The 19,041-nt window shown below is 41.9% G+C and overlaps 1 protein-coding gene across 29 annotated transcripts in view; it reads left to right on the top strand.

Annotated features, from left to right (window-relative positions):
• Neb (nebulin) overlaps nt 1-19,041 on the top strand; it is a 202,159-nt gene that overhangs the window by 47,801 nt on the left and 135,317 nt on the right. For all 29 annotated transcript variants that reach the window (XM_006497751.1, XM_011239032.1, XM_006497774.1 and 26 more), the window contains exons 34-48: nt 38-244; nt 1,268-1,372; nt 2,120-2,227; nt 3,643-3,954; nt 4,837-5,043; nt 6,644-6,748; nt 8,301-8,408; nt 9,223-9,534; nt 10,356-10,562; nt 11,050-11,154; nt 11,259-11,366; nt 11,913-12,224; nt 13,434-13,640; nt 17,009-17,113; nt 18,031-18,138. In XM_006497751.1, the coding sequence (XP_006497814.1) occupies nt 38-244; nt 1,268-1,372; nt 2,120-2,227; nt 3,643-3,954; nt 4,837-5,043; nt 6,644-6,748; nt 8,301-8,408; nt 9,223-9,534; nt 10,356-10,562; nt 11,050-11,154; nt 11,259-11,366; nt 11,913-12,224; nt 13,434-13,640; nt 17,009-17,113; nt 18,031-18,138 (2,616 nt within the window). The remainder of the gene's footprint in view (nt 1-37; nt 245-1,267; nt 1,373-2,119; nt 2,228-3,642; nt 3,955-4,836; nt 5,044-6,643; nt 6,749-8,300; nt 8,409-9,222; nt 9,535-10,355; nt 10,563-11,049; nt 11,155-11,258; nt 11,367-11,912; nt 12,225-13,433; nt 13,641-17,008; nt 17,114-18,030; nt 18,139-19,041) is intronic.

The raw sequence follows: 19,041 nt of genomic DNA, 5'->3' as shown, positions 1-19,041 counted from the left end.
TGCACCTGGGTCTCACTCCTCTTCCCTCTCACTATAGAATGCCTACAAGGAAGATTATAATACCTGGATGAAGGGCATTGGCTGGATTCCGATTGGTAGCCTTGACCAAGAGAAAGTTAAAAAGGCAGGGGATGCCCTGAGTGAAAAGAAATACAGGCAACATCCGGACACACTCAAGTTCACCAGCATCGTGGACTCCCCGGTGATGGTGCAGGCAAAGCAGAACACGCAGCAAGCCAGTGATGTGAGTACAGTGTGAGTGTGTGTGTGTGTGTGTGTGTGTGTGTGTGTGTGTGTGTGTGTGTGTGTGTGTGTGTGTGTTGGGAGTGGGGGCTCTTGTAGGGCTAAGTACCAGCTTAATATGTTTATGATTATGACAATGTCTTTTCATTTCTAATTTAATATTAAATTAGGATTTAGACTTTATATCTATCTAGATTTATATACTATTAATTTATATGATTATCTATATTAAATATAGAGAGATTTAGATTTAAATAATTAGAATTTACCTAATTGTAAATTAAATTATAATTAGAACACTAATTATAGTCAGTGTTAAATCCATGAGGGCTAGAGAGATGGCTCAGTGTTTAAGGGCACTGATTGCTCTTGCAGTGGACCTGGTTTGGTTCCCAGTGCCCTTAAACTGGTGGCTCACAACTACCCATCACTCCAGTCCCTTCTGACCTGTGCAGGAACTGAGCATGTGGTGCACAAACATACATGCAAGCAAAATGCTTATATACATACATTAAATATATTTTAAATTATTAAATAAATAAAAGGAAAGATTTTTAATTTAGCTTAGGCATTTTTTTTTATTCCCAGACACTAACTTTTTAAAACCATCATTTATAAAATCTTCCTTTTCAACTGCCATTAAAAGGCTGTCTTATTGGAGACATTTGAAGATATTTTATTTACTGGATGGATATAAGATGTTTAGAACCAAGCTAACACTTCCCAACTCCCTTCCTCTACTTCCTCCCCTTTGCATCTCTCCTTACTGGATACATTTGACAGGCACAAAAGATTATTCCAGACCCGATGTGGTGGCCCACTCTTTTCATCCCAGAATGTGAGAGTCTGAAGCTTTAGGCCAGCCTCAGCTATGTAGCAAGATCCATACAGGAAAGAGAAAGCAACAAAGGGACGGGAAACGGTGGCAGTTCTACTAAGAACAACTCCTTTAAGCGTGTAGTTAACGGTGTTCCCTTTCAGCGAGGTGGGGAAGGCATTCCATGCTTGTGTTTGTGTCTTGCAGATCTTATACAAAGCTAAAGGAGAAGACGTGAAGCATAAGTATACTCTGAATCCTGATCTCCCACAGTTTCTCCAGGCCAAGTGCAATGCTTACAACATAAGTGACGTGAGTACTGGGGGTCTTTCATGGAGTGGGGAAGCTCGATGTGACAAGAAAACAGAGCTTTAGAGTAGGAAAGCCTCTCGATAATTATGTAAGCCAGTTCCCCATCCTTGGGCTCCCAGCAGAGCACTCTCAAAATGGTGGCTCTTGACTCTTGAGTGGGCTCTTGGCGAGGAAGGACCCCTTGGTGGGGAATAGCACTCTCCTTTACACAGAGTCTGTTGCACATTCCCCCCAGTGTTTCTGCTTAGTTTTCCAGGTGGCACATGGGGGAGGAACTAGAATCCTCTAGGAGAAAATGAAAATGAAATCCTTATTCATTGGTTTACCTTTTTTCTTTTCTTTTTTAAACAATAGCCTTAAAATGTGTAAAGCTGGCCTCCAAGTCTCCTCTTGGCCATCCTTCCTATGTCAGGAAGACAGCTTCATTTTCTCTTATTAGCCATCACATACCAGAGTCCACACAGCCTTTACTGTTCCCTCCTTCATCCACTCTGGATTTTTAGCATCCATCTTCTGTGTGTACCAAGGCCAGATCTGGGTGAATATTTGGTGCAGAGACCTGCGATTTTGTGCTACATACAAAGTGTGAGCCTTGGCTGATGTGGTCTCTGAGAAGAGTAAATGCGATTGGAGAATCTAATCGCTTAGCTCACACACCTGAGAGAGAACTGAAGAATCCCAGTGCTCGAGGGACTCCTGGGGTGATTGGTAAATAAAGCACTGACCCCCTTTTGCTTTCTACCCCAGGTCTGCTACAAGCGGGACTGGCATGACTTAATAGCCAAAGGCAACAATGTCCTGGCTGATGCTATTCCGATCACCGCGGCCAAGTCATCAAGAAACATTGCCAGTGATGTGAGTAAGGTTTTAGGCAAAATTAGAGTGGCTGCTTTTTTTTTAGAAAATTCTCAGACACACGCTTGCTTGGGTATATACAATTAACGACAACCTCTCCACAAACTATTATTTTGAAGACCTGCCACCTTCTCAACATTGTTGTGATTTTTTTTTCCCCAGATGACTGCACTCAGTAGCAATGTCCTAAGTCTGACAGTAGCTTTCTCCCCTGACTCATGGCCAAAATTACCTCCACTGACGCCTTTCCCTGACAGCTTGCATTTATTTTCAGTGAGAACACGAAGTGAATGACAGTAACATGTTAAATTCAGATGACTGCCTTCACTGCCAGTGCATTAAATAGAATGGAGAATGTTATATATCTGCAGATATTTTATAAGCCAAGTGGGACCGCAACTCCCTTTTAGGATATAATTGTAATTATTCCAGCCAATTGATGTCATTTCATCTATGATTTATATGTATATATATATATATATACATATATATGTATATATATGTATATATATATGTATATATATATATACACACACATGTGTGTGTGTGAATATTTATACACAGAGAAGGAGTCTCATCTTTAAAAACACACTTTTAGGCATTCATGTCTTGCAGGGTTATAATCTTGACTTGAGAAAAGAAAAAAGAAAAGAAATGAAATGAAAAGAAAAGGAACCAGCTGTGTGTGTAGCCTACATGGGAGAAAGGGGTATAAAGATACTATAGCTTTCCTTATAGGCAAGGACTGAAGATGTCTTCCTCAGAGCTTTGCCCACTGCACCCATTACTCTGAAACGCTCTTGATTGAATTTGAAAGTCTGAAGCAGAGCCCTGTCCCTCTTCGAGCCCAGCAGGTTTACAGTGCGTTCTCTGACATATCCAGTGATTTCTTGGCAACCTTTGACCTGCTAAGTCCCTGCTTATGAATTCCTCTTTACTCTGCCAGTGCTCAGCATCTGCAGGGTTCAGATAGATTTGGATTCTCTTAAATACTATTGAGAGTACCTCGATCTGCATCTTAATGATAGCCCCAGCAGTGAAAGACCTTGAACAGATTTGCTTTGGCTTGGGTTTTTACTGATGGGAAAGCCCATAGCAGTTCCTGGTTTTGCTGGAGTTCCTTCATTCATTTTCAGTTCCTTCAGGCCTGAGTTTGCAGAGGGAGTAGCTCTGATAGAGGGACTGGGCAAAGGCCCAACTACTCCATGGCTGATATTCACATCCATGACCAGAAATTGCACACTGGGTTAGAGAACAACACATACCCAAGAAGCTTAAAGGAGTTTTGCAATGTGTTTTCTAGGAGACATGTTATATGTGTTTGGTATCCTGTTTCCTTTTGTATGTGAAGAAAAAAATGTTGTTCCTAATGTTCCCAGCCCTAGGACTTGACTAAACAAGTTTTATCTCCACAGTATAAATACAAAGAGGCTTATGAGAAGGCAAAGGGAAAGCACGTTGGCTTCAGAAGCCTCCAGGACGACCCCAAGTTGGTCCATTATATGAATGTGGCGAAGTTGCAGTCAGACCGAGAATACAAGAAAAACTATGAGAACACCAAGACAAGTTACCACACCCCTGGAGACATGGTCAGCATCACTGCTGCAAGGATGGCCCAGGACGTGGCTACCAACGTCAACTACAAACAACCCTTACATCACTATACATACCTGCCTGATGCCTTGAGTCTTGAGCACACAAGGAATGCCAATCAAATTCAGAGTGACGTAAGTATGTGCTACATACCAACCCAAAGACATGTGTCCTTAAAGGATGATCATTCCTGTCTCCTTTACTCGGCTTTAAAATGCAGTAAGACACTTGAGAAATACACATTAGAATAAGCAACACTCACTTTCAAAAGTACATTTTGCTGACTCCCCATACTTACATTGTAAACATTGACATTGTCTCTGTTAACTTATGGATGAAGCCAGGAGCACGTTCTCCTAATGGCATGAGGTACTTCTATTCTCAGCCAGAGATGGGCCTGTTTCAGTAGTAACAGCTGTGTGATGCAGAACTGAATTCATTCTGTATTCGGTACTTCTCTTTCTTCTTTTAAACTCAAGGTCACACTGTCATCCCTGTAAATCTACGTAATGAGTCGTAGCAAATGAACTGGGAAGGCTCTACTTGCAGCATGAATCACAGTGAGCCCCAACGGGGAGCTGTTTAACATTCAGGGCATTTCGTTCTGCAGATTTCTGTAAGACTTGTCCTCTGCCGGGGAAGAAATAGTACTTGGTCATTGAGCTGTCAGTGAAAATCTCTTACCAGCTGAGACCAGGAATAACTTGGATGCACAGTGTAGGTGAAAACTCAAACTTGCAAAGTTTGTAGTATTGTCAAAAGATACAAAAAGAAGTTCACCACACCACACCACACCCATGGAGATACATGACCTAGGTTCCCTTATGCAATTGTATAATGCACTCTAACAGCACACCTGCTTTGTGTTATTCCTAGTTCCTGGTAATAAGTTGAATGACACACACAGGCAAACTCAGGGGAAATAATTGCTTTAATTTCTTTGGGGTAGAATTGCCGGTCCCGAAAGCTTCACTGTTCCCTAGGCTACCTTCTCATATGAGCATCCTCATTTGCAGAATGTGTACAAAGACGAGTACAACAGCTTCTTCAAGGGCATTGGGTGGATCCCCATCGGCTCGCTGGAAGTGGAGAAGGCCAAGAAAGCAGGCGAGGCACTGAATGAGAGGAAGTACCGACAACACCCAGACACCATCAAGTTCACAAGTGTGCCAGACTCCATGGGCATGGTTTTGGCTCAGCAGAACACAAAGCAGCTAAGTGATGTAAGAGGTTTCCCTTTAGTCCACTAATAAGCCCCATAGCTAAGCCACTGCACCATGCTCCTTCATTCAGTACATGAGGGTACATGCACGATAGCACAGAAACTGTTTTCAGAGTTAAAGCCCAGGCTGCTTTGGAAGTAACCAGGTTGACTTTGAAGACAGGGAAAACAAGCAGCCTTTCCAACTCAACTGTATTTTTCCCAAAACATGTTGTTCATAAGTAGGACCTGCGCTTTATACATGGGAGATGACTGTTTCTATTATCATCTTCAATTGAGTCTGAATTGCAAAAGCTGCTCTGAGTGGCAGGAGTTCTCCCAGATACACAGAGAGATAGCATAGTGTCCTACTTCTCTTGTATAACGGCTCGCTCTGTGAGGTACTCTTAAAATGAGGCCTCTGGAGAAAAGATCAGCAGTCTATTGGTTGCCAGACTTTCTGAGACCCAGTCCCCTTTCCTCCTGTCAGAGGCAAATTTCTATGCCCATTGCTTCCGAAGTTCCTTTACAATGCCTCTGTCAGGAAGAGAAGCAAACTTTAAAGCACCAAGATTGTATTTGTTTGAGCCCCAGATGTTGGGAAGGAGACACTTGACGTGCCTCAGCCCTGCAGATCACCGGTGGCTTTTATCCCTTCAGGGTAAACCCTGCCCATGCAACACTGCAGAGCTTAGGGATCCGTTGTACTTGGGTACTCATAAATGCTGGAGACTCTTTGGTGCTGAGAAAGCTGTCACTGCTCCTTGAGTTTGAGTTAGCTAGGAAGATGTACTGTCTGCTCCATCACAATAAATGCCATGAGTGTAAACTGAGATACTCAAGCCAGAAATAATGTGCTTGCTACTTTGGATGTAACCCCCGTGCCCTGCCCACATCCAGTACCTATGCTAAGCCTGTGTCCTGAAGGGCCGGCTTTCTGCAGAACTTATCTTTGACCTGTTATTAACCAGAGTTCCTTATCTGTCATGAAATGGCTGCAGTGACTTAGATTCACTGTCTGGGCTCTCCAATAATAAAACCCCATCCTTTTGTGTGTAAACCCTCTAGGGTATTTCTCCTTGAACTTAACTTTGGGTGAAGAGACCTCTGTTCCGTGGTTTGCTCTCCCATTCATCTATGCCACTTCCAATCCTGGGTGTCGGTGTTCTGAGCTACTCCATGCGGCTATTCTAGCCCTGAGGCCCTGGATGCCTTTCTGCCTGGAGCTCTTCTGTCCACCCAAGTCTGAGTACACACCACCTCTCTAACTCTGCCTTCATGACTGTACAAGTTTCTCTGGGATGGTTGCTGCATTTGCAGCATATTGCGAATTTAGCTATGGTTTATAGTTTACATGCTTATGCAGAAACATGTCTTTTCTATGAGACTAAGCTCCAAAAAGAGAGATCTGCATTTTTTTTCCGCTTTAAACACAGAATGCGCCACCCCAATTGTTGGAATGAAGATACAAATATACCTACCCCAGCTCCCTGGCCATGATGACGTATGCATTTGTCTTGTATATGGAAAATACCAATGATACCCTTCCGTTTTTTAGGCGTGGCTACCCGATGAAGCTCATGCCATGTCAGCTCATAACATTCGCATGCTTCTCTTTGCAGTTGAACTACAAAGTAGAGGGAGAGAAAATGAAGCATAAATATACAATGGACCCTGAATTACCACAGTTCATTCAAGCCAAAGTTAATGCCATCAACATGAGTGATGTGAGTATCTGACCTGGTAATGTGTAGCATTGCTTATGTGAACCCTCCTTTTCTAATTCTGGGTAACTCTTGTACTGAGTCACTCAGGGAGAGCAAACCAAATGCAGACCATTTGAAAACTCAGATGGGAGCCTTATACAGCAGGGGACTAGAGGTCACCATAAATAACATTTTTACTAATGTACATTCTTCCTGTGTAAGAGCTGTGACGCACTAGAAGATGGCAAAACCAGTTTAGAAAATAGTAAAGCATTTTTGAAAAACACAAAGTATGGCAAAGACTAGAAGTAACAGGTACATAGTCTGCCCCAAGAGTAAGGACCACCACCCTGTTCAGTTTTGTTTCAACTATTTATTAAAACTTCTAGAAGAGTTGTTTGCTTCTGTAATTGTTGTAACTTCTAAAACAACTAGTTATTAGTGCTTTAAGTGGTCGTGGGAGCATATAATTGGTTACAATGTTCAAATCCAAAATGTGAAGCCAGGAGTTGTAACGCATGCCTTCAATGTCAGAAGCTTGGGGCTCTGGTCCTTGACACTAAGTCTGAAGAATAATTTCAGCCCAGCCCACGCAACAGAGTAGGACCTCATCTCAAAAATAAAATAAAACAAATAAATCAATGGTATTAATTATAATTAAAAATGTAATTAAACCTGAGGGTGAAAATCTAATCTGCTCATTTATTTTATATATATTTTAGACAGGATCTCATTATGAAACTAACAGTAGCCTAGAATTCCCTATGAAAAAAAGCTGGCCTGGAACTCAGAGATCAGCCTGCCTCTGCCTCCCAAGTGCTAGGATTAAAGGTGTGTGCTACCATGCCAAGCAACTGCTCGTGTCTTAATGATAACTTACTTAAAGAGAAAAGATAGCTTAGTCTTGGTTATTCTTCTTACATTTTAAGTCCTTTTTTTTGGTAATCATTTCTATGATTTTGATCCATTTGAAATTTTCTCTCAGTCCAATATTAAAAGCACTTTACAATGAAAGCCACATAAGTGATAGCATATCTAATTTTGATGACAAACTTCTCTAACTTTGAAATGTTTTGTTATGAAGTTTGTCACAAATATGAACAGTCTTAAAGGAAAGATTGAAAATGAAGAAATGTATGAAGAATACTTCATACATCTTACATTCATAGCATACCTTTCCATTGCTTTGTCACACAGACGTAGACCCTGTGTCATTAGCTGAGATTATACAGTGTATTGTTTATTGTTTCTAAACAATATTGTTTATTGTTTTGTTTTTGAGCTGGCTTTTTGTTTTGTTTTCTGAAACAGGGTCTTCCTGTATATTCCAGGCAGGCCTTAAACCCATAATCCACCCTTCAGCATCATCAATCCTATGACTACTGGCCTCCATCTCCAGCCCCTTTTACAGTTTACAAAAATAATGTAACAGACATTCAGGCGATGAACTAGCCACTTAGCTGCAGGTTCTCTTAGTAGAATGGAATGTAGATGTCTCATCAAGGATACCTTGCTGTCTGGTGTCAATTTGTCCTTTATGTCAAATGATAAAGGGACGCTTTATTTCTCATAGGCTCATTACAAAGCAGACTGGAAGAAAACGCTGGCCAAGGGTTACGACTTGAGACCAGATGCCATTCCCATCGTTGCTGCCAAAAGTTCAAGGAACATCGCTAGTGACGTAAGAGAAATTCTGTGTGCTTTACCGTCTGCATATTGTGCATAAGACCGTGATCTGTAGAAGGAAAGACACGAAAGGATTACAGTATAAAGTATTTCCTCATTTCCCAACTGCCAGTGATATTTTATTACTTCACTGAAAAAAGTTTGGAAATCTTAACTGGTTTCACTGTGAACTTAAATTTTTTATTTAGATTTTTTTGTCAAGAAAATGTCTCAGTATACTAAAATATCACTAAACAAAGGCTCCGAATATTTTTTAAAAATATACTGTTTTAATTTAACAATTTATTTACATAAGAAAATCTAGTGAAACAAAAGAGAAGCTGGCAAGAACTGTAGGTTAAATAACAATGTTTTAATTGTTTTTCAAACAAGTTATGTATTCTAGATGGATTGATATAATTATCATAATAGAGTATGAGTTCATTCATTTTAAGTTCAATACTTTAATTTTGTAGTAGAGCTTTGCTAAAATGGAATCATGGTTACATACTTTTTTAAAGCAGTGTAAATTATTTATGGATATGAGGTAGAAATATATAACTGCTTAATAAGTAAGCTTTTTCAGGAAACTTTAAGCACATCCAGAGAATCTGCTAATGAACAATCAAGATATAAATTGCAAATTATTATATTATTTATTATTCTCAGAACAAGTATTGTAGTCATCCATTAGAAATATTTTTCAAGTTGTGTATTAAAATGCTGAAGATATCTTGAGTATTCCTTATATTTAGACTGAACTTGGCTTTGTGTAGACTGTTAAATAAATTCAGTTTATATCAAACTGTCTGGCCCTCTCTCCCAAACAGTGCAAATACAAGGAGGCCTATGAGAAAGCCAGAGGCAAGCAAATTGGCTTTCTCAGTCTTCAGGATGACCCTAAGCTGGTTCACTACATGAATGTGGCCAAAATACAATCAGACCGTGAATATAAGAAGGGATATGAGGCCAGCAAGACCCGGTACCACACACCCCTGGATATGTTCAGTGTGACTGCTGCAAAGAAATCTCAGGAAGTTGCGACCAACAGCAACTACAGGCAGCCCTACCACAACTACACCCTCTTGCCTGATGCCTTGAATGTGGAACACTCCAGGAATGCCATGCAAATCCAGAGTGATGTACGTACCTGCCAACAATGGATGCAGTCAGCTTCCCATGCCCACGGGAGGGAGGGGAGAGCCAGAGTCATCACCTTCATCTTGTACCTGACCTAGGTCACTGTTCTTCCTAGGGATTTGCAGAGTGAGAGTATTTCATATATGTCACCACATGTGACCCATTGTGTGTGTGCTTGTCCCACATGTGATGTGTTCTGTGACAGAATTAAGATCTATAATATTATTCCCAGTGCAACTTTTAAAATTTAATCCTGTTTTTGTTGATGTTACTTTGGTTTGGTTTGGTTTCAGTTTAACCCTACCAGAAGCTCACTATGTAGTACAAGCTGACCTTGAACCCACAGTCCTGTCTTAGCCTTTTGAGTGATGGGATTGTAATGTATCATCATGCCAAGCTAAGAAAGTTAGTTTTTTAAATGAATTGTTACCTTAGGATTTCCAGAGTTTTTGTTTGGTTGGTTTTTGAGACAGGGTTTCTCTGCGTAGCCCTGGCTGTCCTAGAACTCACTCTGTAGACCAGACTGGCTTCAAAGTCACAAAGATCCACCTGTCTCTGCCTCCCAAGTGCTGGGATTAAAAATGTGTGCTACCACTGCCCGGCTACACTTATTTATATATTTGTTTGTTTGTTTTAGGATTTCCACTTTAAGATCATCATGAATGCAATCCTTTTCATAACTTTTTTCTAAAAGACTGTAATGAGTAAACGTTCTCTCTTTTCTTAGTTCTGCCCCCTTCTCTTTTTAATAAATAGTCCTGGAGCCAAAGAAACCCAAGGTCTACTTCTTTCCGAAATGAACTTTTCTCTCTTCATGATATAGAATCTATACAAATCCGACTTCACCCACTGGATGAAAGGTATCGGCTGGGTCCCCATAGACTCCTTGGAGGTAGAGAAGGCAAAGAAAGCTGGGGAGATTCTGAGTGAGAGAAAGTATCGCCAGCACCCCGAGAAGCTGAAGTTCACATATTCCATGGACACCATGGAACAGGCACTTAACAAAAGCAACAAGCTGACTATGGATAAGGTAAGAGCCCATGGGCTAGCCTTAGCCCCAGAATCCCACTGATGACTGCATTGTGGAGCCTAGAGTACACTTTGTAAGACTTCAACACTTTTGTGTCATGATTATGGGCAGGATGTGTGTGAGTACATATATGCATTCATGTGTAAATGTGTGTTTGTGTGTTTATAGATATGTGTATACACTATATATGTGTGTGTGTATGTATATGCTCACACTTTTTAAAGAATATTATGGATTTCACAATTGCACTGTATCTAGAGAGCTCTTCTCTATTGACTTTAGATGAGACCGAACTACCGAAGCCCCATATCACTGTAAAGGAAGACAAGATGGTGCTTATGTCAGGAACAGGGCTCCCATATTTAGTGATGATTTTTCTCACTCTCAGACTTAACCTCTTTCACCGTGTAGATGCGTCTTTCTTCTTGCTTCTATTGTTACAAACTGAACTCCATGGTAAAGTCACATGCTGGTCTTCTAATTACAGAGGCTGTACACTGAGAAGTGGAACAAAGACAAGACCAGCATTCATGTCATGCCTGACACTCCAGACATCTTGCTCTCCAGAGTAAACCAGATCACAATGAGTGATGTAAGCATCTGTGCAGCAAAGAAGGGGAGGGGGATGCTGCAATCAAGCAGCCTCGTTGTAACAGAAGTAACAAGACACTGTTGTTTCTCTGGCTTTTGGTTTAGAAACTCTACAAGGCTGGCTGGGAAGAAGAGAAGACGAAAGGCTATGATCTCAAGCCTGATGCCATCGCAATAAAGGCTGCAAAGGCCTCCAGAGATATTGCCAGTGATGTAAGTGCTCCTCCCACTGGAGCCTTCAGGATGAGTGAGGGTGCAGACAAGCCAGGCTTGTGCCTGGTCAGGAGGTGGAATCGGCTCACTAGCTAGACCCACTATCCCAGACATTTCCCTTCACATGGGCCAGTTACCCTCTAGTGCTCATTGTTCCGTGTAAAAATGATCAGGTCTTGCTTGCTAAGATAAGTTATATCAAGAGTTGTGAAAGACAATTCTAAGCAAATGTAAGGGTGTGATCTATATACTTTACCTGTGGGATCCATAGCCAGCTCTCCTCCTAAGGACACACTAAGGAATTGTACTTGTGGCCTTTTCGGTGGCATACGGTATGGGAGTGAGGAGGGCAGACACCACTTTTGAGATTACTCTCCATTTGATGCACAGAGCTGTTGCTCCTTGGCTTGGCTGCCCCCTCTCTGCCTCAGTATAGGAAGCTCTAAGTTCTTTATCTCCACCAAAGCTAAGTGTGTCCAGAGAATCACATATTATTCTCCTGCCTGCACCATTTATATCATTGCCGTGTTTCTTTTCTGTCCACAGTACAAGTACAAGCAAGCCTATGAACAATCCAAAGGGAAGCACATTGGCTTCCGCAGCCTGGAAGACGACCCCAAGCTGGTGCACTTCATGCAGGTGGCCAAGATTCAGTCAGACCGGGAATACAAGAAGGGCTATGAGAAATCCAAGACATCTTTCCACACCCCGGTGGACATGTTCAGTGTGGTGGCAGCCAAGAAGTCCCAGGAAGTGGCCACCAACGCCAACTACAGGAACATCATCCACACCTACAACATGCTTCCTGATGCCATGAGCTTTGAGTTGGCCAAGAACATGATGCAGATTCAAAGTGATGTACGTGAAAGTAATACACATTGGTAGAGCCATTACCTATATCATAAGCCATTAGCTATATCATAAGCCATTAGTTATATCATAAGCCATTAGCTATATCATAAGCCATTAGTTATATCATAAGCCATTAGCTATATCATAAGTAGCGCATGAGTGACCATATATAACAACATTTCAAAACTCCTAAGAGTAATCCAGGTGCATTTTCTTGAAGAGGTGTTTTACTCATTCTCTTGTCCCAAATTCATTTCTTATAATGAAATGAGGTTTACTCTAGAAACTAACATCTAATCTCTCACTTTTGGTGCTACAGTCACTATTGGCTTCTGAATACAGCAACAGCACATTGATTTGGTTTTTGACAGACTCCACTGAAGGAGACAAGCCTAGAAAAGAGGATAAAATGTATGAAAGGCTCTTGGTAGAAGGGTGAAAGAGAAACACCAGCCCGGTGGTGTACATCTATGATCTCAGGACTTGGGCAGCCCCAGGCTTTCACTCCCAACCCACTGTCATCCACTTATGTGCCTACCCTTGCACTTCTGTCTGCTACCAATGCAATGGTTGGGAGGTGGTGAGTGAGGCAGCTTCAGGAACGAATACAGGGAAGACAGAGGGATTCCAAAGCCATTCTAAAATAATGTGCATTACAGAAATAAAGGCAGACCCCATCAGGCCAGGTCTAGATGTCTCATTGGAATAGAAACCTGTGCTGTGCATTGTCAGAGAGACACCTCTGTGTCTAGCTGAAAGTATCATGTATAGTTTTAGGGGGAAATGTCTCAGCTGGGTGAAACCTCACACAATTGTACTCAGTGCTAATCAGGTTTCTGGTTGGCATCAGGAAACTGTCACAGTGGTAGATGATCAAAGACTTACTACTAGAGAGAAAAGTCTGATTTCAGGAATTACCTATCAATGGAGGGAGCTTTACTAATAATGTGTAACAGCTCAGGAGATTGTAATCCTTTGGCACACGAGTCCATTTATTGGTTCTTAATGCACCTTCTTTATGAAGATATCAAGAAAAATACATAACAAGATATTTATTTTTAATTTCATGTGGGAAGAAATATGAAAGAACAAAAGGTTGGGGTGTGGTAGTTGGTGTTTAATACGATGCAAGTGGAAATGATGGCATGTCAAACACACTCATGATTCATGAAGCTTGGGTCCTTCTGATCATTGACTTGTTTTCCTCTCTGGTAGAATCAGTATAAGGCAGACTATGCCGACTTCATGAAGGGCATTGGATGGCTCCCCCTCGGCTCCCTGGAAGCTGAGAAAAACAAGAAAGCCATGGAGATTATCAGTGAGAAGAAGTACCGGCAACACCCAGATACTTTGAAGTACTCCACACTAATGGACTCAATGAACATGGTCTTGGCTCAGAATAATGCAAAAATTATGAATAAAGTAAGTCCTGCAGCAATGTGGTGCGCCACACGCATCAAAGCAAATCCGTTACATTTAATCCACAGGTTTTGTGAACGGTTGGGAGAGACCATTCTTGAAGTTTGCTTTACTTAGACAAAAGGTTCTGTAGACTATAAAAAGATAGAAAATACTCTTAATCAGTAGTCCCCAAATGTTTAATGAATTGTCCACCTCATTGATGTAACAAAATGAACTCTTTGGGGGGTTTTTGTTTGTTTGTTTATTTGTTTGGTTGGTTTTGTGATATGGTCTCAAGTAGCCCAGGCTGGCCTTGAATTTTCCGTGTAACTAAAAATGATGATGAATTTTTGATGCTCCGGCTTCTACCTCCTAAATGCTAGCAGTGTGTCATCAGGCTTGGTTTATGCAGTACTGCGTCAAACCCAGTATATGTGAGGTTTCCACTCTACTAACTAAACTATGTCCCCAGCCTAGAGTTTGTCCTTTGACTATTCAGTTTGAGAGGGAGTCCTGCCTGTGTCAGGTGAGATTGCTGCTGCTGAGCCACAGAGTGTCTGTCAAGAGTGGGAGCTATAGGCAGCATTCCCACCATTCCAACGAAATCACAGAGATTTCCATCCTATGGCTGCAGCTTTGGAACCAGAGACAGTCCCTGGGCAATCCTGAGAGCAATTGCCCTACATCATTGCTTCCTTGTGTTATTAATTATTTAGAAAAAAACCTTACTGGTTTGTTTTTTCCATACAACTAATTATCTATAAGTCTCTACAACTTAATTATCTATAAGATGTTCAAGACCAATAAGCATATCAACAGTGGACATCTGCATTTAAAGTTGAAAAAAAATATTGTCCTAGCCTTGGCTGTATCATTGGATCACAATTAGAAGTGCCTTTGACTAAGTAAAAACATAACTTGGACCTTAACACTCAACAACTCTAGAAGATGACGGTTCCAATTGACCTGGCCAGGCAGCCTGGGTGTCTACCCTGGAGCATGATTTGTACAGCTGGCCCTCTCCTTTGAAAGGGACCTGCCCCAAAGCCAAAGTGTGGATCTCGGTATCAGCTGTCACAAAGATGCATTTATCTTTTAAAATATTAAACGAGATATTTTCAGTCTGGTAGCACTGGGGAATCTAAAGCAGGAGGAGCTGAAGGCTGAAGCCAGCCTGAGCTACAGCAGCATAATCCTGTTTTCAAAACCCAAACCAAGGAAATAAAAGTTAGATTCTTTCTCTCTCTCTCTCTCTCTCTCTCTCTCTCTCTCTCTCTCTCTCTCTCTCTCTCTCTCTCTTCTTTCTTTCTTTCTTTCTTTCTTTCTTTCTTTCTTTCTTTCTTCCTCCCTTCCTCCCTTCCTCCCTTCCTCCCTTCCTCCCTTCCTCCCTTCCTCCCTTCCTCCTTTCCTCCCTTCCTCCCTTCCTCCCTTCCTCCCTTCCTCCCTCCCTCCCTCCCTCCCTCCCTCCCTCCCTCCCTCCCTTTCTCCCTTTCTCCCTTCCCGTTCCTCCTTCCCCTTCCCCTTCCCTTCCCTCCCTCCCTTCCTTTCTTACTTTCTTTTCTTTTTCTTTTTTTTTTTGTACTTCCGATATTGGTGATTAAAATGTCAGGATAATGTTATCAATGTGAGGATCCTAAAATAACAAATGCTGACATTGAGAGCACTTACTGATTATCAGGTTCTCCTGTTGCAGAGTAGAGGAAATTGAGCTCCCAGACAGGCACGGCACCTCTACAGGACGCACAATGAATCAGTGCCCAGCCTGGATGAGAAAGGGGTTCTAATGCCTAGCCACTGCCTTACCACTAGAACTCTACCACCCTATAAATCATAAGCCGCATGCTTGTAGTGTGATATAGTCAAATTTAATATGAATAACTTAGCCCTCTTTAAAATTGTCATGTATTCAGGTACTCAGTGGACATATTCAGCTTGGGGCGACCTTATTAGCTTACATAAACATTTTCATCATCACCAAAATTTCTCTTGGTAACATTAAGGCTAAAGCAAAGACCAGCCACAGACAACTGGCCAGAGCTGTGCCCTTCACCATATCTATGAGGGAGTTTATAGTAATGTAAAGTTTTAATCAATATTTGTAAAAAAAAAAAAACTGGGGTTATTACTTATCCTCCTGAAATCCTTGTGTGTACAGACATACATACACATGTCTCTTGTGGGTTAGAGTTTTTCAACAGACATGCTAATAAGGAATTTGAGGCTTGCAATTTTTTTTTAATGGATAGTACCTGTAGGAGAGAGGGGTGTTTCAGAGGGAAAAATTGAACTGAATGCAGGTTCAACAGAGGCTTGGCCAATGCAGCTGACCAAGAGAGTCCACCTGCCAAAAGCTGGTCCTCCTTGGACCAAAAACCTGAGTGGTGCCTGTCCAAGCACTGTTACTGTGGTAGAAGCAGACCAGAAAATACTGGTGGATATCTAGTAATGGAGAGTTTCTTAAATCAGTTGGACTATACCTCTACAGATGAAGTCAACCATTTTCAGAAGATTCCAAGCAAGATATTTAGCCCATATTTTGGAGTAAAGAAAAGCAAGCTATAGAACATCATGTGTTATATGATTTTGAAATAGTATGCTTAGAAATTTTGAGGAGGGAGATTTCACCTCTAGGCTTAAAACAAAGGGATGGAGCACTTTGATCCATTGTCTTGCCTCAACCATGTTGGGCTTTTGTTTAGAAAAGATACCCAAAAGAGTGGCACCTGTGTATACCTGAGGCTGTGCAATGTGCAAAGTGAGGGTTGTATGTCTGTGATTCTTTTTTTTTCTCTTATTTTTTATTACGTATTTTCCTCAATTACATTTCCAATGCTATCCCAAAAGCCTCCCACACCCTCCCCGCCCGACTCCCCTACCCACCCATTCCCATTTTTTGGCCCTGGCGTTCCCCTGTACTAGGGCATATAAAGTTTGCCTGTCCAATGGGCCTCTCTTTCCAGTGATGGCCAACTAGGCCATCTTTTGATACATATGCAGATAGAGTCAAGAGTTCCGGGGTACTGGTTAGTTCATAATGTTGCACCTACAGGGTTGCAGATCTCTTTAGCTCCTTGGATACTTTCTCTAGCTCCTCCATTGGGGGCCCTGTGATCCATCCAATAGTTGACTGTGAGCATCCACTTCTGTGTTTGTTAGGCCCCGGCCTAGTCTCACAAGAGACGGCTATATCACGGTCCTTGCACCAAACGCTTGCTAGTGTATGCAATGGTGTCATCGTTTGGAGGCTAATTATGGGATGGATCCGTGGATATGGCAGTCTCTTGATGGTCCATCCTTTTGTCTCAGCTCCAAACTTTGTCTCTGTAACTCCTTCCATGGGTGATTGTTTCCACTATGATTCTTAAACACGCTTTCGTACTTTTCCCCAGAATCTCTATAAACAAGCATGGGAGGCTGACAAGACAAAAATCCACATCATGCCTGATATCCCCGAGATCGTTTTGGCCAAAGCAAATGCAATCAACATGAGCGATGTAAGTATAATCCCCCCTGTTTCTATCTCTCTGGTTAGCCTGTTCCCACCAGTCATAGAAAATTAACTCAGTGATGTCTCTTAATGTATGAGAAAGAACATTTAGAAACTAATAGATTGTTGTCTTTTGTTAAAGACAATTGAGCATCTCTCCCTCCCTAATCTTTGTTCAAATTTGGAGCAAGGCTGTCCATGGAGGCTGGGATAGCAGTTACAACTTTGAAGAATTGTTGGGTTTCATTTTTCAAAGTGCCCCTTGAGCTAAGAGACCTACCAGAAAGAGCAAGTCCTGGGGCTAAGCTATGAAATTTTTCCTAAAAGGAATTAAAACAATGGAAAGAAAAGATGGCTATTTTGAACAAACTGGGACAAGCCCTGCAATAAGGAATGCGAAACTTTCATTAGAAAATGCATTTGATATCTAACTCCCTTTCCTTCTTGTCCTAGCTCTGTTGGCTGAGTGGGAAGTCTCCAAGCTTGGCAATTTTCTTTTCTTTTTTTTCATTGTTTAAATTCCACAGAGATTTGGAATTGCTGATGCTTTTTATTTGACTGTGGAATTCACACTACTATATAAGTAAAAGAAACGACTGTAGGACTAAGATGCCCTTTTGGCATGTGATGATGGCTCCTCTGTGAGCATTCTTTGTCTCTTATTTGATAAAAATAAACCAGAAAGAGCCTTCTGGACTTACTCATAGAGACCAGCTCATTTCCTTCCTGTAATGATATACCAAAAACATATTTGAGCTTAAATAGTTGCTTTGTCTTTTCTTCCCCCACCCCCACACAATGATGTTTCTTAGAACATTCAACCATTGATCCTCCAATAGCACATCTGCCCAACAGTCTTGCTATCAATGATCAGTCTTCTAGAATAAAGCCAGGTTTTCCTGCTGCCCCTTCTTCTCTTTGCAGAAACTCTATAAGCTCTCTCTGGAAGAATCTAGAAAGAAAGGCTATGACCTCAGAACGGATGCAATTCCTATCAAAGCTGCCAAAGCATCAAGAGATATTGCAAGTGATGTAAGTGAGAAGGGTGGCCGGCAAGCAAGCAGAACAATACAGCCACAGACACCAAGGAAATGGGATAAAAGAGTGAACCGTGCTCTGGTGCCTGTGAACAGTAGACCCACTGTGCTCCACAGTGGGGGCAGCTTGACAATGTTTGTGCGTCTCCACTGGCATTTCTGGAAAGCACACAAACAAGACACAGTGAGATGCTAATCATGGTAGAGCCCTCACAGGCTCAGCTTCCCTCCTCAGGAAGTCTAGATGAACTCTCTGCTCCTTGGCCCTGAATTCCCAGCAGGATATTTCTCTTAGTGTAGCTAAGGTTTTGATCACTGGTGCTGATGATGGCTGCTCTTAAATACTGAAAAAACTTGGCATCAGCTGTGATGGGTAAACTCATACCCCAGAAATTGATAAACCTTGTGAACTAGGACTCCACACACCCTGGAACAACTGGTGTACTGGGTCAAGGCTCATATGAAACTTGATCTGGGCCCCAGGAATCTGCTCTCAGGTTTATGGTGTGAAGCAATGAAGAACACAGTGCACAGCTCTCCTTGCTGGTCAAGCCTTTCCTGTTCCCAGCTGTGCTCTCCTTTCCCTCCCTGCTGGCATCTCCTCCCTCCCTATAGAGCTCTCCCAGTGCTGAGAGCCCCAAGCTCTTCCTATAGTACATTGGAGTCCATTGTCTTTCGTGACTCCTCCCCTGTAACCTTAACACTCAACCCCATGAAATGAAGCAGACTAAGAAGCTTGAGGTTGCTCACCATCTCCCCTCTATGAATTCTGGGTGGGGACCGCAACATTTCTTCTTGGTTTTGTCAGTTTGGGAAGGGGAAAAAAAAACCCTCCAAGATACAAAGCTGCTCTAAAATTACGCTGTGTGTTCCCTACCTGAACTAATATTTCAGCAGC

Source organism: Mus musculus, chromosome 2, assembly GCF_000001635.26.
Source record: "Mus musculus strain C57BL/6J chromosome 2, GRCm38.p6 C57BL/6J".
NCBI lineage: Eukaryota > Metazoa > Chordata > Mammalia > Rodentia > Muridae > Mus > Mus musculus.
The sequence above is the reverse complement of the archived record's forward strand: the minus strand, read 5'-3'. Positions and strand labels throughout refer to the sequence as shown.